Source organism: Pteropus medius, unplaced genomic scaffold (assembly GCF_902729225.1).
Source record: "Pteropus medius unplaced genomic scaffold, Ma_sr-lr_union100, whole genome shotgun sequence".
Lineage (NCBI taxonomy): Eukaryota > Metazoa > Chordata > Mammalia > Chiroptera > Pteropodidae > Pteropus > Pteropus medius.
Window position 1 is genome coordinate 4993006 of NW_024351648.1, and position 26614 is coordinate 5019619.

The following is a 26614-nucleotide window of genomic DNA, read 5'->3' on the forward strand; positions in this document are numbered from 1 at the left end:
CTCCCTCAGGTGCCCGAGGCTGCGCACCTGGCGTCGTCCCCGTCACGCATCCCCCGCCGTCCCCCGCCCCCGGGCCACCGCCGCAGCAGCTGAGGGACCCGGCCTGGGCGGTGACGGGGACGCACCGACGGCGGGCGCAGCAGTGTCCTTGGCTGCCGGCGGGGCGCCCACGTCTTTGGAAACTGCCGTTTGGGGGGGTTTGCGTTCGTATCTCAGTTTCGTTGGTTTTCTTAATGAAAACGCTAATGACGAGCGACACAAGCCGGCGGGACGAGCCCGAGGCCGCACGGGCGTCTGGACGGTGGGTCTGTGGGGCGACGCGCCGATGAAAAGCCATCTAGCAATCCGAGAGGGTGGCCTCAGCGTCCGGGACCCCCCGCACCCCGCTCCACGCGCCACCTGCCGGGGGACCCCGCTGGGCGCGGGCGGGGAGGTCCCGTCGAGCTGGGGAGCGCGCGCTGCCCTCTGTCACTTGCTAAGGGGGGACTCCCTCCGCAGGCCTTGTCCCCACCGCAGGCAGCTCCTCGCGAGCTCCCGGACCGGCTGGTACGTAGCCTTTTCTCTTGCTGCCAGTGTCACGAGCTCCCCGAGGCGTGACACTGGAGCCTATTGGACGACCCACGGCGGGCGAGGATTTCGAGGTGCCGAAGCCCCAGCGTCTCAGGTGTCGTGGGGCCGCGCCCACGTTGGTGGCGGTGGATCTCTGGTGACCCCCGTGGCGTCCGAGGCCTCTCTGGGATCCCTTCCCCGCGGACTCGCCTGCGCGCGACCCTCCTGTCCCCGCCGACACCGCCCGCCACCGAAATGGGCCTGAGCGCGCAGGGGCCCCGGGGCGGAGCGTCCCGCACCCACGCGAACCCGGAGCCGCGCGGCAGGTCGGCGGGATGCGCCCCGTGAGATGCGGTGTCACCGAGGCCAGTCTGTGTCCTGGTGCCACGAGGCCACCCTGCACGTTTCAGGTGAGGCCCGCGTGTCTTGACCACCGACGTGGGTCCGAGACTCCCCAGAGCCTCCCAGGCCGCAGGCCGTCTGGTGCCCTGTCTGGCTGCTAGGTTGGGACAGTGTTGCTCTGACCCATGTAGCGTAGGGGCTTGGCCAGCCTGGTGACCGCGGTGCCCCCTGGGGGACTGGGCCTTGCCCGCGGACCCCTCCTCGTGGAGCATGCTGCCCCGATGGCAGGTTCCCGCACCGGCTCCCTCCCCACCATCGAGGTGTGTAGCCTTTTCTCTTGCTGCCATGCCAGCGTCCCCATTTGCGGGAGGGTGTCATCACCCTCACCGCTAGTGGGGCGGGCTGTCAGATACGTTTCCCCACTTCTGGGCGTTGGGGGGCCCGCTGCTGCGTGTGCCCTCCTAACTTGGCACCCCCGGACCAGCAATGGTATTGTTTCCAGGAAACCAGACAAGCTGTCTCTAAAATGCATATGGGAAAATAAGAAATGCACAAATAATAAGAGCTCGATCACAAACGAGGGATGGCTGTCCCCATTTGTAATATCAAAAAATATTACACGACGGCATTAATTAGAATAGCATCCGTTGTGTTTTCTAGGGCTGTGGAAACAACGTACCACAAACTGGTGACTTTAAAAGAATCTATTCTCTCCCAGTTCTGGAGGCTACAAGTCTGACGTGGAGGAGCCTCTGAGGCTCTGGATAGAATCCTTCCTTGTCTCCCTCGTTCCAGCTTCTTGGTGGTGGCTGTCAGTCTCTGGCCTGCAGCTGCCGCACTCCAGTCTCTGTCCCTCTGTGTCTCAAGTCTGTCCCCAAATTTCCCACTTAGGGAGGACACCTGTCCTGTGGGAGGAGGCCCACCCTACTCCAGCATGACTTCATCTTCATTACAGCTTCGATGACCCTATTTCCAAATAAAGTCACATTATGAGGTACTGAGGGTTACAACTCTAAGGTATTTTTGGGGAGCGGGGCGGGGGACACAAAAATTCAACCCATAGCACGCATGCGTGGACAGAAGAGAACAGAAAAGAAACCAAAATAAACTACGTATATTGTGGGAGTCGATCTAAAAATAAAGGTGATCAACTGTATAGCAATTTGGGGGAAAAAAAAATGAAAGTTAAGGGCTCCTTCTTCCTCTTTCTATCAAAGTCACTTCCGGCAGGATTAAAAAGTTTACATGAAAAAAAGGATAACGGAAATGGAGAGAATCTTGGAGCGGAGAAAGCCTTTCTAAAGATGACACAGAGCCCAGAATCTCTACATTTACTTGTACAAATTAAAGTAGATATGAGGTTACCGTACTGTGATGTCACTTCCACTCAGTCACGGTTTCTGAGAAAACCACGGGGTGCCAGCCAGTCTGCTGGGACCCGTGTGTCACCTTGGGAGGGCTCATGCGGGGGAAAAAGAACACTGAGGTGTGTGGGCAGCGAAAATTGAGAACGTCCCGCATAAAACGGTAAGGTCTCCGTCCACTCTGCTGGGCCACGCAGCTGCTTTACTAAGACTGACTTTGGCTACTGGCCTCGCTCAGCTTAGCTCAGGGATGACTCCCTCTGTCTACACCGCATTCCCCTGCCCCCTGCTCATGTAGCACCTAACCAGTCGTAGCTCTTCCAGCAACTCTGGGCATCCAGGCGCCCGACTCCAGCTACCCACCAAAAAGAATTGACCCCCACTGGCTGTCCCGGGCTGGATCCCGTTACAAAACCTTGTCTCCACGGAATGGTGCAGTCACGTTACACCCCTAACTTTTTTTTTTTTACGCCCTTCATTTTTAATGTTAGTCTTCCCGACAAGGACCAGCGTTTTGCCATAAATCTGTTCTTGAAGACATTGATTCAGCCTCCTAGTGACTGTTTCTCTTCTGTTAAAATTCTGAAATTTGTCTTAAACTTTAGTGCCAGATAAACTTTCTCTCCTTGAAGGGGCTGACATCTTTCTTCTTTCTAGACATGAGAAGCAAAAATGGCTTGTGTGGTGTGTGTGCCATGGCACACGCCTCTCCGTGCCGGGCCCACCAGCACCCTGGGGTGGCCACACACCACTGCTGCAGGCTCCCACTCTCCTCGCTCCCCTGGGACGGGCCCTCAGAACAGGATCCAGGGACCGGGAAGCTCACACATTTAAGGAATGAGCCATGGGACACCGATATTCCATGGCAAGTGGCGTCACTGGTTAACAGTACAGGAGAGGAAGACCGTGGGAAAGCAAGGGGCTGCGGAAGTCACAGTGGCAACGAGACGGATTAGAGAGACCACGGGGTCAGCGGGCTGCTCCCGGTGGCCCGCGAGCACACGCACAGGGCAGAGGACAGACCGAGGCAGCGATGGTTGATGCGGAGCCCGAGCGGGAACTTAGAGCCCTGAGTTCACGCATCCCGCAGGGGACACATGGCTGGAGCCCAGTCCAGGGCCTGCTGTCGGGGTGACAGAGTTGCATTGCCAGGTCCATGCTCAACCCCGTCTGGTCCGCGAAGTGCACAGATGGCAAAGGAGTGGGACCCTGAGACACGCTCCCCCCCTCACGCTCCTGCATGGTTAACTGCAGATGACCATTATGTCACCTCTGGGGTGCACGACAGGTATGTGCGAAGTGAGTTAACTGAGCATGCGCCTGCCCTCAAACTCTTCGGGGCGCAGACGTTATGACTGCCCACCTACGGGCACACATGCGCATGCCCGGGCCAAGGCCCACGGTTCAGACGGAGGAGCTGGGAGTTTGGGTGCATCAAGGTCGGAGGGCCGGAAGGACGAACTACGGCCCAGAAAATCTCGGACCCCCAATTTCTCAGCACACTCGATTATTATGGAGCTGCCCGTCATAACTGACTCTCTTCAAGCGTGCTTTGCTTTGCTCTACTTAATAAAATCGCTTCCACTTGCTATTCTTGGCCTTGTCTTTCTTCTCTGAGCAAATTTTTCGTGGGGGGATCCAAGGACCGGGCCCCAGACTCTTTCAGGACACAGACACCTAAGAGCCCGTCCCACAGCCGCTGTATGAGCTTCCTCCCGCTGCTGTGACAAATGAACCACAAACTGGTGGCTTACAACAGTTCTAGGGGCTCGAGTCCACTTTCGAGGTGTTGGCATGGCCAAGCTCCCCGCGAAGCCTCAGGGAGGACCTTCTCTTGCCTTTGTCAGCTTCTGGCGGCCCCAGGCATTCCTCGGCTGGTGGCTGGACCACTCCAGTCTCTGTGCAATCACCAGAGGCGGCGCTGGTACACTGGCTTCCACAGAGCCACCACAGTGAGCGCCATCAGAGTGATGGTTACCTCCTCGCCTTCCCTAACTCCTTTCTCACCTAGGTGAGAAAAAAGCACCAGCCAGGAGACAGGCGTGGACTGAAGGCAGGAGGAAGCCAGGCCGGCGCGGTCCTAGAAGCTTAGAGGGTTTTTCAAGTGACGTCCAATTTCCGCCAATGACGCTGCCTTAGGTGCTGAGTGATCTGTCAGACTTGGTTTTGGTGGGATGGGCGGAGCGGAGGGGAAACCGGACACAGAACAGAGGACACGGGCTGAAGGAGACTAGCGGTCCCTGGCGGCGCTGGCACAGGAGAGAGGCGTGGGCGGTCACAGGAGTGACGCCCAGTGTGCGCGCTGCTACGGACGGCCTGGGACGGAGGGTGGCGAGGACGGTCAAGGGCCGCCGGGCCAAGTAAGACGAGACCAACGGCCCCGCTCGAGTGTGAAATCTGACCCAGGGGGCAAGGAGAGGAACAGATGGCAAGCGCGACAGGAAGAGCAGCAGAGGGGACCAGGGCTTTGTTCTCACGCGATGAGAAGAGCTCCGCGTGCTCAAACGTGTGATGAGGCGGGGGTAGGAGAGACGGCGGCGGGGGCAGGAGAGGAAGGACACGCACAAGGCGGAGTCTGCGAGGAGGGCGTGGCACCCAAAGATGACCGTGCCAGCCGGTCCCTTCACCCGCAGAAGCAGGCGCATTCGGCCAAGGCCCCATCTCCAGCTGCCGGGCTTCGTTCTGCCCAATAGTTCCCTCACGGTCCCCCACGATCAGGACGGTGCCGGGTCACACGCTCGGCACTGAAAACCTGCCAGCTCGCACGTGTCCGCAGCACCACTTCCGAGCTGCCGGCAGCCTATGTTGGGTACACACAGTGACCCCAGCTGCAGCCCTTGGCTGAGGCACGGGGGCGTGTCCTGCAGGTTCTGGCCCCGCCTCCTCTTTCAGAGGAGGCCAAGACCTACCGCCCTGGGCAAAGGCCGGCCCCGCGCCTGGAAAAGCTTACTGCCCGAGACTCAGCAGCACACAATGCTTACAATGTCATACTCTGCCCAGCTCACTGTTTCCTTGGCCGGATCAAGGTCCCCTTGTCACCTATGGCTCTCGGCTGTGAGGGACACAAGGACGAAGGGACGGGAGACCAGTTACTTACCCCTCTAAGCTTCGGTTCCTGAAAGGCGAGGTCACAGCAGTACGGACCTCAGAGGGCTGTAGTGAGAACTGAACGTAAAGTACGAAGAACTGAAACAGCTCGGCATCTCTCAATCCATTCTCCAGGTGGCATGGCCGAGGGACCACCCCCGAAGGTGCCAGCTGCAAGGCGGGCTTCAGAATCAGCTACTGCGGAATGTAAGCGGTTTCTTCTCATGTGCTCGTGACTTAAAAATTTCTAAATTTATGGAAAAATGAGGTTTGAGGGAAATCGGTCACATCTCACAATCTGTACTAAAACATGCACTTCTGCTTCCAAAACGAATAGTCGAGTACTGCTTAACGCATGTTTCTGAGACGCGGCATCACTTGTAAAATTCTTAATCTTTTAGCAGGAAATGAAATGGGACATCTCTTGCAGACTTAATCCTTTTAGTAAACCTAGTTTTCTTTCCTCCTTCCTTTGGAAAAAAAGCCCTCTCCCTCAAATCCTGGTAACTGCCCTGGCCACTCAGATCCTCTGGCTATTGATAAAGCAGCGTTATCAGCCCATCCTTAAGCGGAAATGGCGTTAAGCCAGGCAGGGCCCTTGGAGTCTGAGGGGGAAATGGACTTTAAGCCAAAGGTCTTTTCACTCTTCAAGAAACATATTAACCAAGCCTATTTCCCTTTACTCACTTAATAGGCAAATCAATAATAGAAATTAATAGATATATGATTTAAATAATAAGTTTGTATCTTCTTTTCCTTGTTTAGGGACTGAGGTGGCACTTCAGCAGGAAACCCAAGACCCCACCCTGACTGAGGCAGGAAGGGAAAGAGCTCCGTGAAACCCCTCCCTCCGTGAAACCCCTGTCGGCAGGGACTGTGGCCATTCTCAGCAGGAAGCAGATACAGAAGAAGAGACCTCCCGTCCCCCAACATTCATACTACTACTAAGGGGGTTCATGGCTCTTAGAAAAGAGGTAGGCAGGAAAGTTAGTTAGGGGATTCTGGGTCTGTCTGCAAAGACACTGAGGTCATCGTATCCTAGAGGGGGTCTGCCCAATTCTGCCCACCATCAAGCAAGCCAGAAGGCATTTTTTTTTTTAACTCACACAAAGAAACCAGCAGGCAGAGAATTAGGTACCAATTTAAGCCAGTCACTCGCACCCGCGCAATGAAGACCCCCAAAGACCTTCAACTCACCTGAGCCTCATTATACTATCATTATAATACGATGCATATGCCCGGAAGTTCATCAATATCATTATAACAGACTGAATTCTGGGAACATGCACGGAAAGCAAATGATGAATCACTGAGTCCTGTCAATCTTAACTGTCAATCAAGGAAGCCCACTCCTCTAAGAAAAGTGACCAGCCCAGGCCTTTTGAGCCAGGCTTCAACTGCTCAGTCCGTTTGCATGTCCGGGAGTGGACTTCCCCTTCTAATAAAACTTTTCTTTTCTACTGTATTTCACTGTCTTGCTCAATTCTTTGTTTGAGACATAAAGACCCTGGACAACGCGCTGGGAGAGGACCCCGCTCTCCAGGAACATTTTCAGCGACAGAAAATATATTCAAGAATGAGTCAATTCCTCATGTCCTACAAGGGAATCTTTCTAGTTGTAAACAACAAATCTGGATGAAGTATTTTCATCCGGGTCTAAAACTTCCCAGGTTGTTAGCTTTCTTCTATGCTGGTGGGCATCCGACTCTAGTTAAAAGCTGGAGACTGAGATCCTAGGTCGAGAGTCTCCTGAGCCTCACGAGACCACTGCAATTTTCACTACCCTCCCCTCCACCTGCAACCCCGCTCCAGCCCAAACTTAAAAGTCTCCAGACTCAAATACCTGTAATTATACTGTTCTTCAAGAGCCCCCAACTCTCCCCAAGACTCTAAGCTCCGTAAGACCAGACTGTATTTTTTTTCCTTTACCTAAATCAAGAGACAACCGCAGAATGCCAGATGCTCAATAAATGTCGGCTGATTTGGATATATGAGACCACTCTACCCTCCCAGCTAATTACCACTACTCTGCAGGTTAATTTTGTTCCTTCTCGTGATCTAGACTTGACAGTGGGGATCAGCGAACTATAGCACACGGGCCGAACCCAGCCCGTGAGCTGAGAATCTTTTACGTTGCGAATGATCCTTAAAAAATGTAAAAACCAAAGATTATGCCACCTGCAAAAATCTAAACCACTTCCTATCTTGCCCTTTATAACAACAGGCCCCTGACAGAGCCACCAGACAAGAGGTGACAAGGGCGTCATGGCGCCAGGGGGTGATCAGCAGGTTTCTTGGAAACCTGCCTGGTCCCTGAGGCGCCTCGAGACAGATGTTTCTTTATCCTGTTATCCGGCAACTCAACTCCAAGCGCCCGAGGTTTGGTGGCTAAACCCCGAGGAGCCTGCCACTCGCCATGCTCGCTGCGGGTGAGAACGGGTGGGGAAATAAGTAATCGTAAGAGGTCGTGCGTGATAAGGTCACTTACTGGTTCACAAATTCAAGTTCATAAAGATATTCTGAATTTTAACAAAGAGGCTAAAAAATGTTCTTTGCAGTTTTTTTTTTTTTTAAATATTTACAGTTTCTTTTTTTTACAAAGTTCTGTACATAAAAGTAAATATACAGAAACAACCCCATCAACTGTGTGCTTCAGTAATCCTCGCTGGCGGGCTCACCGTTTACAAGGAAGACTTCATTCAACGCAACCTGTCACAGAGACGGCCCTGCCAGTGAGGACTTCTAACCCGAAGGATCATAGGTCTCTTTTATTGAGATCGCCAATCACTGGGAAGCTTTTACCTACCAACTGCCAATTACCCATGAAATCAATGATGCAGTCACTGGCTTTAGTGAAGCGTGACCAACTGCCACTGCTGCCTAGTGGCAATTATCTATACCCTATGTTGACGCCAACTCTTCAAGATACAGGTGTAGTTAAGAACAGAAATAAAACCCCACGTCCCCTTGGCTAGTCACTGTGAAAAGCGTGCGTAAGGCAATTGAACTGAGGGTTAAGGGTTCATCTTGCTAATGTCAAAAGCGACACCAGCAAGATTCTTAGCCTCATCCACCGGAGGACTGGCCTCTGCGTCCAGGTCTCCAGGAGCAGGCTCCGCCGCCTTCGCCAGACAAAGGGTTGTAACCTGAGACGAGAGAGAGACAGGAAGGAGATCAGTGCTGGGAACATCATGTATCAAACATAAAACCGTGAGCCTGACGTGCGAAGCACTGTGAAGATATGGAGTCTATACTCGTGGGCATTTTCGTAGAACTTTTATCCACTATATGAACAAAATACTTTATATTCTGATTTCAGTTGTCTTGACTTTCTGGTAGGAAAAAAAACGATTCGGCTTAACTCCCCAAGACACACAGACACAGACACAGATACACACACAGACACAGACACACACACACACGAATCTCTCAAGATGGCTGGATGCACATATGTGAAAGTTTCTACTACTCCTACATATTAATAGAATGTATACATTCAAATAGGACCGTTCAAACTACAGAAGTATATTTAAAAAAGCAAAACAGAATGGAACCGACTGCTTCTACCAGTCAGAACTGGGTAATCGACCTGCCTGCCCCCCACCATGCACTAGTGTCCCGAAGTTAAAGGACATTTGGTGACCAGGGGGACTGCTTAGGCCCCAGAGTCAGTGAGACCTCGAATGAGATGGCTTGGCGCCTTATTTGCTACGGGATCTTTGGGCAATGACTCCCCGTGCCTCGGTTTCCTTGTTTGTAAAACCAGGCTAGTCAAAGCGCACAGTTCCCGAGTGCGGGGAACACTGGGAAGCCATGCGCATAAGCGTGTCACGCATTGTATTGTCTAAAATTTCCACTCCTGTCCTAAATATCACCACCACGTGCTCTGAAAGACGGTCTGCCAGCAAGAGAAAGCTATAAAATGGCTTTTCCTTTCCAGGTACCTCACTCCCCTGTAGGAAGCCAGGTTTGGCTTCCTGACGCAGAGGGGATCAGAGCTCGGCCTTGAAGGGCGACCCGGTCTGTGTCTGCGCTGCCTTAGAAACCACGCTCCTCCCTCCGCACGGTCGTCCCCGGGAGCTGCCCCGCGTCCCCACAGACGGCCCCGCCCCCGATGAGAACACGAGGTTCGAAGCCCTCTGCCCTCCCCTCCCTCGGGGCTGAGGCAGAGCTCCTGGCCCAGCACACGGATCGCTTCCTGCCAAGAAGTCCCATCTTCCCAAAAGGATGTGAAGGTCCTCAGGGATGGGCCGGAGACAGGCGGCTCCAGGATCCTAGAGCGCCGGGGGGTGGGGGGGCAGAGAAAAGAGCTCCGAGTGGACGGACACCTGGCCGTGTCTCCCTGAGAAACGTGGCGGCCTTTACGGGGCTGGGTGGGACCAAGGAAAAAACCTGAGTGCAGTCACTGTAATTGTTTACTGAGGGCTGGACTGACCTCCTTTTTCAATCTCTTATTCAATATTGACTTTTTCCCTGAAGGATGCTGAGGTCGAGGACACTGGAAGCAGGATTTGTACCCACGTCCTTTGCTCTGGGCCTCCTGGGCGACGGGGCTCAGTGGACAGGCGACTCCCAGCCAGTAAAGGTTGCTTAGCATCTGTTTCTTTTATGTAATCGGCACAATCCTAAGCTTAGGAATGAGTCGCAATTTACAGACGACGAAAAGAAGGAGAATCTGGTATTTAAAAAGGAACGCGTATTCCAGAATGCGTGAGCATCTGGTACTCACCTCCTCCCCGCAGAGGCTTTCTGTCAGACTTCCGCTTCGGGAGAACTGATGAGGTCGAAGGCCCCGGGCTGTCGTCGTCCTGTTTAAACACACACGGGCTGAAAAACATTCCTGTGCCAAACCTTCGTCTCCCTGACCACGGCGGCTCGGCCGGTCCGCGCTCACCTGAGGCCTTCTGGCGCTTCCTTTGTAACTTTTTCCCTCTTGCATGCTGTCCCACATTTCAATCTTCTGTCTCCTTTTTGTTTCTTCGAGCTGAAAAAGGATCACATGGAATAATGCGGAAGCTGCCATGTTCTTCAAAGAAAATACAAATTTCGGCAATTTTTAATTGCGACGTCCTTCGAGACGAGCCTTCCCCTCCATTTCCTTCGGGTAACAAAACTGGCATCTAGTGGTCCGAGTTTAATTCACAAACAGAACCTTTTGACCCGCACCTTATTTGAGAAAGCGAAAAGCATGATGGAAAAGAGAACAGATTCGGTTCTTCCGAAACTCGCCCGCAGGAGGACGTGTGGGTGACTTGGCGAGAGTGAGTGTGGCTGGCAGGCCTGCTGTGCTGCTACCTGGCCGTGTCACTGAGGAAAGCCACTTACCCCCTCTGCTTCCCAGCTTGCAACGATCCAATGACAGATGTGAAAGCCAAGTATTATGGGAAATGTTTAGGGGAACACTCTTTGGAGCAGAAAATCAGGCCTAACTAGGAGCACTCGAGAAAGCTCGTAATCCTGTAGGGAGCAGCTCCCCAAGGCCGGAGAGACACAGCACTGACCGGCCCTCTGAGAAGAGCCGCCTGCCTGCCAGGGATTGACTCCTGACCCCTATATGCACAGAAAGGTCACTCAATCTTTCATTCCCAATGCAATCTGGACCCAAAATGCGGCTCATTCTGGTTCCGATGAAACCGAGATATCACAAGGGTATGCTAGATGATGCCTCAGCAAGTGCACATCTAGAAAATTTCCCCATGGCTCTCAAAGTCTATCGCGTCACGCGTTCGGGGTCTGCAAGTACAGGGGGCCAAGGAGGAAATCGGCTCTTGGGTGAAGGCTGCGTCACAGTCCTAGTTAACATGGAGAATGCCAGAACGGAACACGGCTGACAAGCCCTGAGCCCACAATAAAGAGAGCCGATTGAATTGTGAGGCAGGCCAACTTGGTTTATTATTATTGTTTTGCTAAGTACATGAGACAGAACCACACATGCTATAACGATTTAAAAACCGAACATAGGCTTTTGTCCTTTTGCCAACGTTAGGAGGCTCACACTACAACTTTAGAACGTGATCTTTTAAGACTTTTCAGCTACATCATCAAACTGAATAAAAGATCGAGATATTACACACAAAAAACTCAAGACTCTGAAGTCACTGATTCTGACACAGAAAGAAATCGACTTATTCTATGCCTTTAAAAACAAAACAGCAATAAACAAGGGGCTGGAAATCAGCAAAGAAAAAACTAAAAAAGAACTGCTCAAAAATGGCATAAATGGGAGTTCCAGTAAAGATGATGGAGTATGCAAACACTGGGTCGCCTCCTCCCATGGCGACATCAAGACTACGACTAAATCACAGAACAATCAACCAACCTGGAGAGCCATCTGCAGTCTAGCTGAACAGAAGTCCTATAACTAAAGACGTAAAGGAGCCGCCCTGAGACCGGTAGGTGGGGCGGAGACAGGAAATAGGCCGCGGCCACACCCACACATGGTGGTTGAGAATGGGGTAGGATTTCTCAGCTGCGGAGGTTCCCCATGAGGAACTAGGGGTCCCAGCACCCCACTGGGATCCCCATCCTGGAGGATCAGTGCCTGGAAGGACACTCCACACCACCTGGCTGTGAAAACCCAGCAGAAATGCCATCCGTCTGTCTGGTAAGACAGAGAAGGACTGGAAACCCAGGCATCCTCTTAAAGGACGGGTGTACAGACCCTCTAGCTCAGACGCACTGGCCCTGGGCTCCGGCCCAGGGACGGCAGCTTGGGTGGTGCCAGAGACATACAGGGAGAGGCTGAGTTGTGTGGCTTTAGAGGAGGGCTGGAGGGACAGCTGCCATTGTCCCTGTGTTGACCCCTCCCCACCAACACCGCCAAATCTGGATCTGCATTGGCCTGGTAAATTCTGCTTGCTCCACCCTGGTGATTCCCTGGGACCCTGCCCCACCTAATTCCCATACCACTCAAGGTCCCTTCAGCAGGGAAGCCTCTGGGTGCGGGGCACTCTGGGCCTTTTGCTGAGCTGCCCCGGGCCCAGGGCCGGGGGCCTTGATTCCAATGTGCAGCCTGGCCTCTCCACAAACCTCCAGGTCCAGCACAGGCAGTGACCAACGCAGACTGCTTTGTAGCTCCTACCAGGTAGCCCCAGAACAGTTACAGGTAGTGGCTGACCTTGGCCGGCATGGGAGCCCCTCCCAAGAGGCCCCAGCGCCAGCACATCCAGTAGCTGGCTTCGGACCACAGAGCACCACCTGATTTGCCCCATAAGTGGCCCACCCAAAGGGTGGCCTTGGCAGCCGTCAGAGCCCACTGAGGCGAATCCTGCTCCCTGGGAACAGCCCCCGCTCAGCAGCTCGTAGGCTGTGGGCATGGCCAATCTTCGCAGCCAGTCAGCCTGAGGGGCAATCCCACCCGCTGATGTGCCAATAGCAGTCGAGGCTCAGCTATGACAGGAAGGCACACGTGACCCACACAAAGCACACGGTTGGAGCCTCGGTTCAGGAGACCAGAGAGATTTCGCCACTGGGCCTCACGGGACACCTACCACATAGGGCCACCGTGCCAAGACTGGGAGATGCAGCAGATCTACCGAATGCCTAGAAACGAACACAGAGAGGCGGCCGAAGTGAGGAGACAAAGAAGGAAGTTCCCAACGAAAGAACAGGAGAAAACTCCAGAAAAAAGAACTACGCGAAATGGAGGCAAGCAACCCACCAGACGCAGAGTTCAAAACACTAGTTATGAGGGTGCTCGACGAACTCAGGGGAAGAGCGGAGGAACTCGGTGAGAACTTCAACGAAGAGACAGGAAAAAAAATGGAGACAGGAACCGGTCAGAGACGAAGGCTACAGAACTGAAACAGAGAATACGTCAAAGGGATTCGACAGGAGATTAGCGAAAGCAGGGGAGCGGACCAGCGATTGGGAAGACAAGGTAGCAGAGAACACCCAGTCAGAACGGTGAAAAGAAAAAGAATCTGAAAAAATGAGGACAGTTTAAGGGACCTTTGGGATGACATCGAGCGCGCCAACGTTCGCATCGTATGGGTGACAGAAGAAAAGAGAGCGCAAGGAATTGGGAACCTGTCTCAAGAAATAATAATGGAAAACTTGCCTACCCTGGTGGGAAGGAAACGGACAAGCCCAGGAACCGCGCAGTCCCACGAGATGAACCCGCGGACACCCCCCACCAGGACACGTCATAATTAAAATGCCAAAGGTGAAAGACAAAGAGAGAAATTTTAAAGCATCAGGAGAAAGGCAGTTAGTTACCTACAAGAGAGTTCTCATAAGACCATCAGCTGATTTCAAAATATTCAAAGTGACGACAAGCAAGGACCTACGACCAAGATTACTCTACCCAGCAAGGCTATTATTTAAAACTGAAGGAGAGACAAAGAGCTTCCCGGACAGGAAAAAACTAAAGTTCATTATCATCAAACCAGTATTCCACGAAATGTTCAATGAACTTCTTTAAAAAGAACATGACTACAAACGAGAAAATGGCAATAACGACATACCTATCGATGATCACTTTAAATGTAAATGGATTAAATGCTCTAATCCAAAGACACAGGGTAGCTGAATGGATAAGAAAACAAGACTCATACACTGCTGTCTACAAAAGAGCCACTCCACTACTTTGGGTTGAAAGACACACACAGACTGAAAGTAAAGGGATGGAAAAGATATTTCATGCAAATGGAAATGGAAAAAGAAAAAAAAAAAGCTCTGGTAGTGATATTTATGTCAGACAAGATAGACTTTAAAACAAAGGCTATAATAAGAGACAAAGAAAGACGTTTCATAGCAATAAAAGCAGAAGTCTCTAATTTTTGTGGCATCAGGGACTGGTGCCTGAGGATCTGAGGCGGAGCTGAGACGGTGATGCTGGCGCTGGGAGCGGCTGCAGATACAGATGACGCTTCGCTCCACCTCCGCTCACCCCCTGCTGTGTGGCCCAGTTCCTAACAGGCCACGGACCGATACTGGTCTGTGGTCTGGGGGTTGGGGACCCCGGATAAAAAGATCAATACAACAAGATATAACCCTTATAAACATTTATGTACCCAACATAGGAGCGCATTAATATATAAAGCAAATATCGACCAGCCTAAGGGGAGAGATCAATAGTACCACACTCATAGTAGGGGACTTTCACACCCCATTGACACCAGCGGACAGATCCTCCAGACAGAAAATCAATAAAGAAATAGCAGCCTTAAATGACACACTAGACTAGATGGATTTAATAATATTTTTAGAGTGTTTCACCCCAAAGCAGCAGAATATACATTCTTCCCTAGTGCACACAGAACATTTTCCAAGATAGACCACATGTTAGGCCACAAAACAAGTCTCAGTAAATTTAAGATGACTGAAATCCATCAAGCATCTTCTCCGATTGCCATGGTATGAAACTAGAAATCAATTAGAAGAAAAAAAAAGGAAACACAAACACATGGAGGCTAAATAACATGTTACTAAACAATGAATGGGTTAACAATGAGTCAAGGAAGAAATCAAAAGATACTCAGAGACAAATGAAAATGAAAACATGACCCCAGATCCATGGGACACAGCCAAAGCTGTCCTAGTTGGGAAATTCATAGCAATACAGGTCTACCTCAAGAAACAAGAAAAATCTCAAATCAATACTAACCTTACACCTAAAGTAACTAGAAGAGAACAACAAACGTTGCCTAAAGTGAGTAGAAGAAAGGAAATGATAAAGATCAGGGCAGAAATTTAAAAAATAGAGTCTAAAGAAAATACAAAAGATCAATGAAACCAAGAGGTGGTTCTTAGAAAGGATAAATGAAAGTGATAAACCTTTAACCAGACTCTTCGAGCAAAACAGAGAGAGGACCCAAATAGATACAACCAGAAATGAAAGAGGTGAAGTGACAACTGACACCACTATAATACAAAGGATTATAAGAAATACTATAAACAATTATATGCCAATAAATTGGACAATCTGGAAGAAACGGACACATTCCTAGAAACATACAATCTTCCAAAACTGAGTCAAGAATAGAAAATCTAAACAGATTATTACTAATGAAATTGAATCAGTAATCAAAAAACAAAAAAAAAACAAAAAAAAAAAAACAAAAAAACCCAAAAAAACCCCACAAAAATCCATAAGAAAACACCTCCCAAAAAACAAAAGTCCAAGACTGGATGGCTACACAAGTGAATTTTACCAAATAGTCAAAGGTGAATTAACACCTATCCTCAAACTATTCCAAAAAATTCAAGAGGAGGAATGGTCCTCATTTAATGAGGACACCGTTACCCTGATCCCAAAACCAAAGACACTACAGAAAAATAAAATTATATGTCGATATATCCCTGTTGAACATAGATCCGAAAATTCCCAACAAAATATTAGCAAACCGAATTCAGCAATACGTGAAAAATATCACACACCATGATCAAGTGGGATTTATTCCTGGGATGCAAAGTTGGTTCAATATTCACGGATCGATGAATGTGACAAACCACATTAACAAACTGAAAAAATGATAACACCATATATCAATAGATGCTGAAAAAGTGACAAAATCCAGCATCCACTGATGATAAAAACTTTCAGCAAGTGGGAATAGAGGGAACATACCTCGACATAATAAAGGCCACATATGACAAACCCACAGCTAACATCATACTCAATGGGGAAAAGCCAGAAGCATTTTCCTTAAAATCAGGAACAAGACATGGATGTTCACGTTCACCATTTTTATTCGACACAGTACTGGAAGCCACAGCAACCACACAAGAAGAAATAAAAGGTATCCCAATTGGAAAGGAAAAAGTAAAATTGTCATTATCTGCAGATAGTGACAGAGCCCACCAAAAAACTATTAGAACTAATAAATGAATGCAGTAAAGTAGCCGAGATATACACCTAATATTCTGAAATCAATTGCATTTTTATATACCAATAATGAACTATCGGAAAGATAAATTAAGAAAACAATCCCATTTACAATTGCATCAAAAACAACAACAACAACAACAACAACAAAACACCTAGGCAGAAATTTAAACAAGGATGTAAAAGACCTATACTCAGAAAATAATGACAATGAAAAAAAATTGAAGAAGACACAAATAAATAGAAGCACATACCGTGCACGTGGACAGGATTAACATTGTTAAAATGTCCTTACTACTCAAAGTCACCTACAGATTCAATGCAATCCCTATCAAAATACCAATGGCATTTTTCACAGAACTAGAACTAATAATTCTAAAATTTACATGGACCACAAAAGACCCCAAATAGTCACAGCGAAAGAAGAACAAAGCTGGAGGTATCTTGCTACTTGATATCAAACTATAGTACAAGGCTAGTCATCAAAAACAAAAACAGACACAGAGATCCATGGAACAGAAGCAAGAGCCCAAAATAAACCCACGCCCACTCCGTCGACTAGTCTAGAACAGAGGAGGCAAGAATATACATTGGGGTAAAGATAGTCTATGCAAAAAATAGTGCTGGGAAAACTGGACAGATACATACAAAAAAAAAAAAAAAGGAAACGAGACCATCTTCTTTATCATATACAAGAATAAAGTCAAAATGGATTAAAGACTTAAATGTAAGACTCCAAAACATAAAACTCCTAGAAGAAAACAGATACAGTAAACACTGACGTTGTTCTTATTTATTTTTTTCCTGATATATCTTCTTGGGCAAGGAAAACAAAAGAAAAACACAAATAAATGAAGCATCGAACTAAAAAGTTTTTGCACAGCAAAGGCTACAAAACAGAAAAACAACCTCCTGCCTGGGAGAAGATATGCACCAATGATACATCCAATAAGGGTGTAATATGCAAAATTTTAAAGAACTCAACACCAAAAAGCACAAACGATCCAACTAAAAAATGGGCAGAGGACCAGAATAGGTATTTCTCCAAAGAGGACATACAGATGGCCAACAGACATATGAAAAGATGCTCAATGCCAGAAATCATCAGAGAAATGCAAATTAAAACCACAATGAGATATCGTCTCACACCTGGCAGAACGGCCACCATCCAAAAATCGACAAACAACCAGTGCCGATGAGGATGTGGAGAAGAGGGAACCCTCGTGCACTGTAGGTGCGATTGCAAACAGTTTGGAGGTTTCTCGAAAAAAGTAAAAATAGATCTACCTTATTATGACCCAGCAATTCTACTTCTGGACATTTATCCTAAGAAATCCAAAACATTATTTCAAACAGACATGCACCCCTATGCTCACTGCAGTGCTATTTACAATAGCTAAGATGTGGAAGCCACCTACACGTCCATCCACAGACAACTGGATAAAGAAGTGGTACGTGTATACAGTGGAGTATTCTAGGCCATAAAATAGAATGAAATCTTACCATTCGAGAGAACGTGGATGGACCTAGAGGGTGTCACACAGAGTGAAATTAGTCAGAGGAAGACAAATACCGCACGATCTCACTTACGCGTGGACTCTAAAGAACAATATAAATGAACAAACGAAACAGAAACAGATTCATAGATACGGAGAACTCATGGAGCCAGATGGAAGCGGGGGGTTGGGAGTGGGGACGAAAAATGCGAAGAGATTAAGTACGAATCGGTAGCTACAGAACAGTCACGGGGATGCAAAGTACAGTACAGGGAATATGGTCGATAAATACTGTAATAACCGTGTAGAGTGCCAGGTGGGGACCAGACTAATCCGGGTGATCACTTCGTAAGTTTTATATATAAACGTCTAATCACCATGTTGTACACCTGAAACTAATATAATACTGAATGTCAACCATAATCAAAAAAAAAAAAAAAGGCATATGTGTACTGTGCTGCCATTTCTATGGAAAAAAAGATGGGTGTTTATACACGGCTAAAATATTTTTGGAAAAATTCTTAAAGGCTTAATCTGGAGTGTTTGGGTGGCAGGGGCTGGGGGAGCAGAAGGCAGAGACTTAAATTTTCATGGTACAGGTTCGTATGTCATGAATTTTTTTTAAATCACACCATTTTAAAAATTAGATAAATGTGCCGGTACATTTCAGGTTAGTGGAAGATGGGCAACAAACCGAACGTGGAAAGAAGCTGCCCAGACAGGGCGATGCCGGAGGGTGAGTGTGGGCAGTCGGTGTGGTCTTGTCCTGCCCTTTCCTTCTGGGCTCCCGCCAAGCTGGGGACACCAGCCATGTACTGCATGACCAGGCAGAAACAACAAAAGCCATTAGTATGTGGCAGAAAGACACGTGACCATGGAAACACCAGAGCCCACACGCAAGACCGACAGGAAGACCGACAGGAAGACCACCTTAGACCGCTGCCTTAGAGCTAGCGGAGGCTTCCTTCCGAGGGGACAAAGACGGGCAGAGACACATCTGGATTGAAACCAGAAAGCAGAGTCCACACTTGTGTTTCAGTTACACAGACGGGGTCAAATCTGGTGGGTGACCTACACCTGTGAAAAGCAACCCAAGCCACCTGGCGGCTCAGGTCACTTGCAACAGTCATCCTCGGTCCCTCCTTCTGCCTCCTCTTATACAACCCTCACCCCCACGCCCGACCAAACCACGGCCCTTTGGGAAAATCTCTCAAAACTCCATCTCGACCCGGGATCGAGCCCATCGACTTCATCCCCGACCATGGGACACGTGGCTTTAGACGGACAAAGGGGCAAGAAGCTGAATGGGTACCGTGTGTGTCTGGTGGCATGGCACCTGGGCACACAGTTCTGTTGGGCGAAAACACTGCCGTGAGGGAACCCCTAGAAAGCAAAACCATAAATGAAAGACATTTCTTTCAGAGTATTTCCCCTCTAAACAGGAAGAAATAGTTAAACTGAAACCAGTTCGTACCTGTCTTAGTTTCTCCTTATGCTTTTCAACTTGGGCGTTTAATTCTTCTTGCATTTTCAGGCGAGCAGCTGCTAAAGCCTCTTGACGTTTTACGACAACATCGGGTTCTAAAATGACAAAGAGTTTGTGCCGAAACACCTTGTATAACATAAAATGGAAACTCTTGAGAGCCCATATGATTAGGAGTGTACAAAAGTACAGATGTCGCACAGGGCAAAAATGTTTTGACATGAATAATTCTACCCTTCTGCATATACTTTGCTGCTCACGGGGCCAGAGGGCCGTCCCTCCCAGTCTTAACTCTAGTTAAATATCCACAGCTCCAGAAACTTCTATTAGAGCACACTTCTGGGCTCCCTCGGCGATTTGAATTCAGAAAGTCTGGGATAGGCTCCGTGACTGAAATATCACGGATATTTCAATGGATATTGAAATACAGTTGTGAATCTTGCATAAGATGCAGGATTCAGTCTCAGTATATCCATCGGGAATATACTGAGACTACATTCCGTGACCTGGACACCTCCCAACACCCAGTCTCTAGGCAGACCAGAATTCTAGACCACTAAGGAAAGATAAAGTTGTCCTGATCATCAGCCATCACGTAATTAGCCCAGATCCCTGTTTCTACAGAAAAGAAAAATCCTTCCAGCTAGCATTCATAGAAATGAGCGTCCCGCTTTACCTGTTTTTATCTGGTTTACGAAACAAAGTAAAATTATATATAAACGCACCATAAAGTTCTCTATCTGTTCATCTGTTAAGGGGGCGACTACACAGTGGTGTGACTCATTTTTCTAAGAAGGAAAAATCAGAACTTATAAATTCGCACTGTTGCCTTTCAAAGCGTAAGTGATCACCATTACCTACAGACAGCTAATGGTGGGGAAAAGCCACTTAACTGAACCCACATAAAACAGGGGTCAAAATGCTGTGATTCAACTAGCACAGGGGTCTGTGGGTGTGTGTGGTGGCAGAGATGACTGGAACTTTAACAACAAAAACAAAACGAGAGTTCTATTTAATAGAAATGTGAATTTCAGTAACATTTCTGTCGGGTCATTCTTAGAATCAATCAGTCAAGTGTAGCTTTTTTCGACCTAATTTTTCTAACGAAACTGAACGGCGCAACGCAACGCTTTTCACTGCACATTTATGTTCTGCAGGACTTCATAAAAATAATCCTCTTTTGATGTGCCTGTTCTACCATCGACTGACAGATCTATTCTTTGGTTGTCGGCATTTCACTCGAGATGGCTGTAACAGGTGACTGAAGCTGTTCCCAAACACCACTGTCATCCACTTCGGGAAATCCTGCATCTTATGCAAGATTCACAACTGTATTTGGCAGTTTATTGTTGCATGTACGGCCAAGAATCAAAAAGGCTGAGAAGGGCAGGACCGGAGGGTTTTACGAGGGGAGAGGTATATTTCAGTGAAGAGATTTCCTAAGTCTTTCCACTAATGACTACTTTTGTATTATGACATTCTCTTTCCTGCCCAACCTCAGTAACCATGGTGACAACTCAGATGAATGAGGATTTGTATTTGTTTAATTATGCTGCTGTTTTCAAAGCGTTTAACATTTCTTTTGGTTATAGCCTCAGAAACTATAGCTTCTACCTAGTAAAATGGCTAGTAAAACAATTTCAGAGAGAATGAGTTTTGAAAACCACCTAGTATGATTTGAAATTAGATCTGATGAGTAAGTCGTGAAAATCGAAACGCAGTGGATGTGGAAAAACTACAGCTGGGTTCCTCATCACCCACAAAGGTCTGAACCCTGGACAGAACTAAGATTTAGCAGGCAGACCCACGAACACGGAGAAGCTGACATTTTCATCTTAATCCACCCTATAAATAAAAACCCTTCGACGAGATATGCAGTGGGTTCTCTACACACCAGCGGGTATATGTTTTCCATCTCATCTTAAAATCTCTGAAATTAAAAGTCTATCGCACATTCGCCAAATTCAATTTCCGAAGCATAAAATGTTTTTTTTTTTTCCCATATTGTAGATCAGAATCACGTACTTGTCAATCTTAACAACCGACTTAACTTTTAAATACTCACAGAAGGAGGTGTAAAGCCACTGGCTTCATGTGATAACGGGGTACTCACCCACAGCGGCCGCAGCTCGGTCCAGCTGCCTCTGCCTCAAGGCCCTCAGCCGGGTGGAAAGCTTCTGAAAGCCCACGTAGAGAAGGATGCAGCTGAAGACAATGTACCAGCCATAGGTGGCCAGCAGGGAGCCCACTGAAAAAGCAGAAAGCAGTTTTCAAGAAACTAAAAACGAGACTACGATTGGACTTTTCCATCAAATTCAACAAAGACCAAATAAGCGTTGCTCTCGCCCTCAAAACCTTCCCGGTCTAGCGGAGGAAATGGTCTCCTAGGGCGGCAGTAAAATGACGAGCGAGAAGTGCATCCATTCTGAGGTCACCGAGAAGGGGCTGCTCGATCGTCTGGGGGATTCAGGGGCAGTCTGGGGTGCGCGGGCGGAGGGGACGACAGCTGGATTTGAGGGATGACGAGGTTGCCCGACTCGGGAGGGCAAAGACCCTTCAGACCCGGGGAACACACAGAAAGGGGTGGCCGCGGGGCAGCCGCCGCGCGCGGTGCTGTAGCAGGGTGCGTGGCCGAGGCCCGGAGGCAAAGCCCAAGGCGCAGCGATCGCAGTGGCCGCACCCAGGGCAGGAGACTCGCGTAAAAGATGGCCCGACGCCACCGCCCAGGGGCGGGCGGCTCCGGGAGGGCCTCGGCGCGCGCTCCCGGGCGGCCGCCTGGACCTCCGTGCGGCGCCGAGACCGGCGGCCGGCAAGGCCTCCGCAGGCCCGGCGCGGCGCGCACAGGACGACGACCCACCGACCCACCGAACATGGCGGCGCGACTCCGCGGCCCCCGCGGCTCGGGGCGACTCACCGGTGACGTGCAGGAAGCGCAGCCCCTCCGTCTCCAACGCCGGCCGCGCGGACAGCTGCTCCCCGTCGCGCTCCATGGCGGCCAGCGCTCTACCAGGAGCTGCCGCGTCAGCCCGAGCCTTCGCCCTGCGAGGCGCGCCGACGTCGACGTGCGCGCCGCAGCGGTGTTTCGGGGGCCCTGATGCCCCCAGATCTCAGCGAGGGCGGGGCCGGGGCGGGGCCGGGACAACCAGAGGCGGGGCAAGCCGGGCCGGGGTGAGCAGGGATGGTAAGGCCAAAGTGAGGGTCAGAGGCTGGAGACAAGCCGGGCCGGGAGTGAGCAGGGATAGGTGAAAGGGAACCAGGGGCCCGGGGCAAGCCGGGCCGGGGTGAGCAAGGATGATGAGTGAAAAGGGAACCATGGGCGGGGGCAAGCCGGGCCGGGGTGAGCAGGGATAGGTGGGAGAAGGAACCAGGGGCAGGGTTTAAGCCGGGCAGGGCACGCAATGGGTGAGCAGGACGGACCAAAACGGAGCAAACCAGGGCAGGGCTCTTGAGAGAGAGAAAAAGGCAGAGTGAACCAAGGTGGGGCAATCCCCGCAGGGAGTGAGACAAGTGGGGAGGGGCAGGCAGGCAGCTGGCCAGGGAGAGTGCACGCAAGCCAGAAGTTGGAGCAGGCGGAGGCTGGATGATGGGGCAGGAGTGAGCCAGGAGGAGGGATGGGGCAGGGGTGGAGCCGGGGGGGGCAGGGCAGGGTGAGCTCCGGGAGGATGGGGAGTGGGGCAGGCCAGGGGCCGGGGCAGGAACCACTGAAAGGTAGGGGTTGAGTGGGCAATTGCTGCAAACGAGCCGGGGTGGGGCAGCTTGAACTGGGGGCCGGTAGGGGCAGGATCCGGCCACAGGCGAGAGCTTCCTCTCCTCAGGAGAGTGGAGCCCCGCCCAGACCTTGGGACACAGTTAGCCTGAGGGCACGAACTGCTGGGACTCTGGCGCAGATGGCAGAGGAGGGGGCCTGGCCCCGGCTCCTATCAGGGCCTGTCACAAAGAGTTTAGTCGAGAAGCTTTCCTCTACTTGACAGGGCCCTCCTGCTTTCCCCCTCAGTCTAGTAGAATGGAATGATGATGGAGGACAAACCGGTGTCCGCGATGCCGGTGGTGACCGGGGACGGCATCGGCATCCCGTGTTTGCAGGCACCAGGCACGAGCCTGGGTCGCATCTGCGGGCACTTCGTGGATCCTGCCGGCTCCTTTCGCCCTCCCTGCAGGCTGTGTCTCCAGTCCCATTGTCTGAGAATTTGCACAATGAATCACCTAGTTGTGTTTCAAACGCCCGCCTACCTCCTGAAGGCTTGGGGTAGATTTGCTCTAGATTCCTGCCGGGTTCCTGGGGAGAAATTGCCACCCAGTTTCAGAGGGAGGGGAGGGACGCGCAGGTCGGGCCCTGTCTGTCTTTCCTGGAGCCTTGTTCTAGGCCGAAGCCAAACTCCACAAGTCCCTTGAGTCCAGTAGCACCCCGGTGCCACTGGACTCAAGGGACTTGTGGAGTTTTCGACACATTGGAAGGTATCGAAAACTCTCCTGAAGGGGAGTCGTGGATTCAGCATGCCAGCCTCTTTGAATGCCCCAAAGAGCAAGCGTTCCCCTCAGCTCCACTCTTCCGGCTGCAGACAAGCTGTCTCCTCCATCACAGTCTCAGCTCAGTTTCTGTCCTTTTCAAACTTGAGCCCGACCGACCGTGTCGGACAAGTTCTTATGAATCGGGGAGGCGTATGTCAGTTCAAAACGACTTTCCCATTATTAAGAGGTCCTTTGCTGGACGTCTCTGGATATCGATTTAAAGAAGGGGAAAAAAATCCATTCCAATCTGGGGAAAGCAGAAGGACCAGAGGTTCACCGATGGTCATTGGCTGAGGCTGGAGCCCCTGGTTGTAAGGGCTCCTGCAGTTGCCAATGCCAGCTGGGGACCACCCACCGCCAGGCTGGAAACTGGTGGCTGGACCCACCACTGCACCGAAGTTGGGAGCTTCCAGCATCATGGCAAAGAGAGAACGGCATGGCAGCCTGGCCTCGGCTGGGGAAAGTGGCCCCAACGTAGCAGGTCAGGGTGGGCTCCCAGGCGATTGGCAGGGAGAAGCCAGCCCTCTGGCAGAGGCCAGAGCTGGCACTCTGGGCCTTGCGGCTCATGGAGTCTCTGGGGACCTGGGGGCAAGCTGAAGTGTGAACACCCTGCCTCTCTGGCCCGGCCCGGGCTGAGGATGGGGAGGAGGTGATCGATCGTCCAGTCCAGTCAGGGCTCCAGTCAAGTAGGGAGGAGGCAAGAGAATGATTAAAAATGGGAATGAGCCACATTTAGTGACTGCAATATGCTGATCGGCCCTGCAGCCAGGCCGGGAGGATGCCTTCAGAACAAAGGAAGATGTCTACTGGATAACTAACGTCCCCCACACCTGTGAAGGGGAAACAGGAACCAAGAGTCATTCCCCCAATGGCTAAAACCATGGGGAACCCAAGCATTACGGCTGGGAACTGCCTGCCGGCCGGCCTTTCACACTCCATGTCTGTATCAAAGTCATTGGGAACTGCAGAATGACATGGACACTGAATTCCCCGAACCCTCAGGGTCCCTCCCAGTGTCTTTCCTCTGTCTCTCACTGTCACACTCACTCTCTGCCTCTGAGAGGAGACCACACTCTGTCTGTGGAGTGTTATCCCTCTTCTAATAGACTTTCCTTTGGACTCCAGCTTTGGCCGGTGTGTTGAATTCTTTCTACACTCTCCGCTGAAGGACCCTCTTCTTCTCTCTGTCGGTGCAGGGCTTGGTCTCTCCGTCCCCTGGGGCAACTGAACCCGTCCTGCATCACCAGGCAGGGTCGGGCATTTGTGGAGTTCGTGACAGAGGCGTGAGACCCGACCAGTCGTTCCAAGGTGAGGACAGGCCAAGCCGAGGCCTGCGTGGAAAGAAACTCTCTTTCAGGGGCCCGAGCCTGGCCGCTGCGATGTCTTTCCCCTGATCCAGCCACCAGGGATGAAGACACCGAGGCGTGGAGCGGGCTCAGACCCAGAGCTGGCCGCCTCCTGCCCAGTGGCCCAGGAGCCGGACCTGGAAATGGCCAGGAATTGGGAGGTCTGGGAGGCAGTACCCAGCTAGCTCCCTCCTGGGGAATCAGCCCCTGGCCAGGCACCAAGTGGCCTGTGGGGCAGCTGGCCCTGTGGGCTTCCAATCTGAACCCTGCCCCGACTGACCAGGTCACCAATATTCCTTCTGCAGCTCCGAGTGCCTTGGCTGACTGAGGAGGGGCAAGAGCCTCTCTTGCAGCTGGCCGGATGGCCCTGTCTGCTCAGGAGCTTGCCTTCTTCATGGCTCTATCCTCGCTGACAACCTGGAACTGGCCGGGCCCAGGGCAGCTCTGGGATGGCGGGAGTGAGTGGACCTGGACTCAGCCCCTTTAGAGTCCTAGATTGGCACAGGTGACTTGCCCTATCATTCAAGGCCTTCGGAGGGGAGACGGCCTGTCAATCAACCCCAGCTGTTTATGCTGCTGATGCTGTGACCAGGGCTTTCCACTCTTTTGCCGGGTCCTCCCACCACTCTGGAGCCTGATTCTGCTTTCTGATCACCTCCATGCCTCTGGCCTTTTCTTCTAAGCCCCCACCAACACTTTCCCATTCCTCGGAAGCCCTGCCCCCTGCAACCACCCCCTGTCACTTCTCTGCCTGGTTTCCTGACAATCTGGCAGCCAATTCTTCCTCCTGCACCATGAACACTCTGCCCAACTCCTTCCCCACCCCCACCCCACCACTCCCGCAGGTGGTCCACAGGCCAACCCATGTCTGTCCGTTCCAGGCTTTTCTGCTCCTCCCCCAACCTCACCTCGGTATTTCCTTCAGTACCTGAGCAGGGTTCAAGGCCCAGACCTAGTGCTCTGTCACCTGGGGCCTCATCTCCCATAAGCCCACCACCCAGCCGACCTGGGCCACCAAGGGACTCGGTGCCAGGGACAAACGCTCAGGCGAGGTTTTCGCTACAGCCTGACCTGGGCTCTAGGTGGGCTGACGTGGCTCCTTGGGCCCCAGCCCCGCTGCCAGAGAAGAAATAAAAAGAGAGATCAAGAGATACGTAGAAACGAATGATAATGATAACAAAACATATCAGAACTTTGGGACATGGCGAAAGCAGTAATAAGGGAAAAGTTCATGTCGTTACAGGCCTATCTCAAAAAACAAGAATGAGCCCAAATAAACAACTTAATGCTTCAACTTAAAAACCTAGAAAGGGAAGAACAAATGAAGCCTAAGTCAGCAGAAGGAAAGGAATCATCAAAATTAGAACAGAAATAAATAAAATTGAAAACAAAACAGAAAAAAATAGAAAAAAATAAATGCAACAAAGAGCTGGTTCTTTGAGAAAGCTAATAAAGTTGACAAATCTCTGGCTAGACTCATTAAAGAAAAAAGAGAAAGGACACAAATAAACAAAATCAGGCATGAAAGAGGGGAAATTATGACCGACACCGCAGAAATACAAAGGATCGTGCAAGAATACTATGAAAAAGTATATAATACCAAATTTAAC

The 26614-nt window shown here is 50.6% G+C and overlaps 1 protein-coding gene and 1 long non-coding RNA gene across 2 annotated transcripts; both read right to left on the bottom strand.

The window, feature by feature from the left end:
- Positions 1 to 1461: 1461 nt before the first annotated feature.
- On the bottom strand, positions 1462 to 6516 carry LOC120587358 (uncharacterized). Its single transcript, XR_005648945.1, has 2 exons — positions 5353 to 6516; positions 1462 to 1857 (listed from the first exon to the last, which is right to left on the bottom strand). It is a non-coding gene; the product is annotated as an uncharacterized LOC120587358 (long non-coding RNA).
- A 1384-nt stretch (positions 6517 to 7900) lies between these two features.
- On the bottom strand, positions 7901 to 22140 carry SELENOS (selenoprotein S). Its single transcript, XM_039844125.1, has 6 exons — positions 22064 to 22140; positions 21263 to 21397; positions 19141 to 19247; positions 10237 to 10326; positions 10072 to 10150; positions 7901 to 8488 (listed from the first exon to the last, which is right to left on the bottom strand). The coding sequence occupies exons 1-6, from the start codon at positions 22137 to 22139 to the stop codon at positions 8409 to 8411; spliced, it is 567 nt and encodes a 188-aa protein (XP_039700059.1). The 5' UTR covers position 22140; the 3' UTR covers positions 7901 to 8408.
- Positions 22141 to 26614: the final 4474 nt, after the last annotated feature.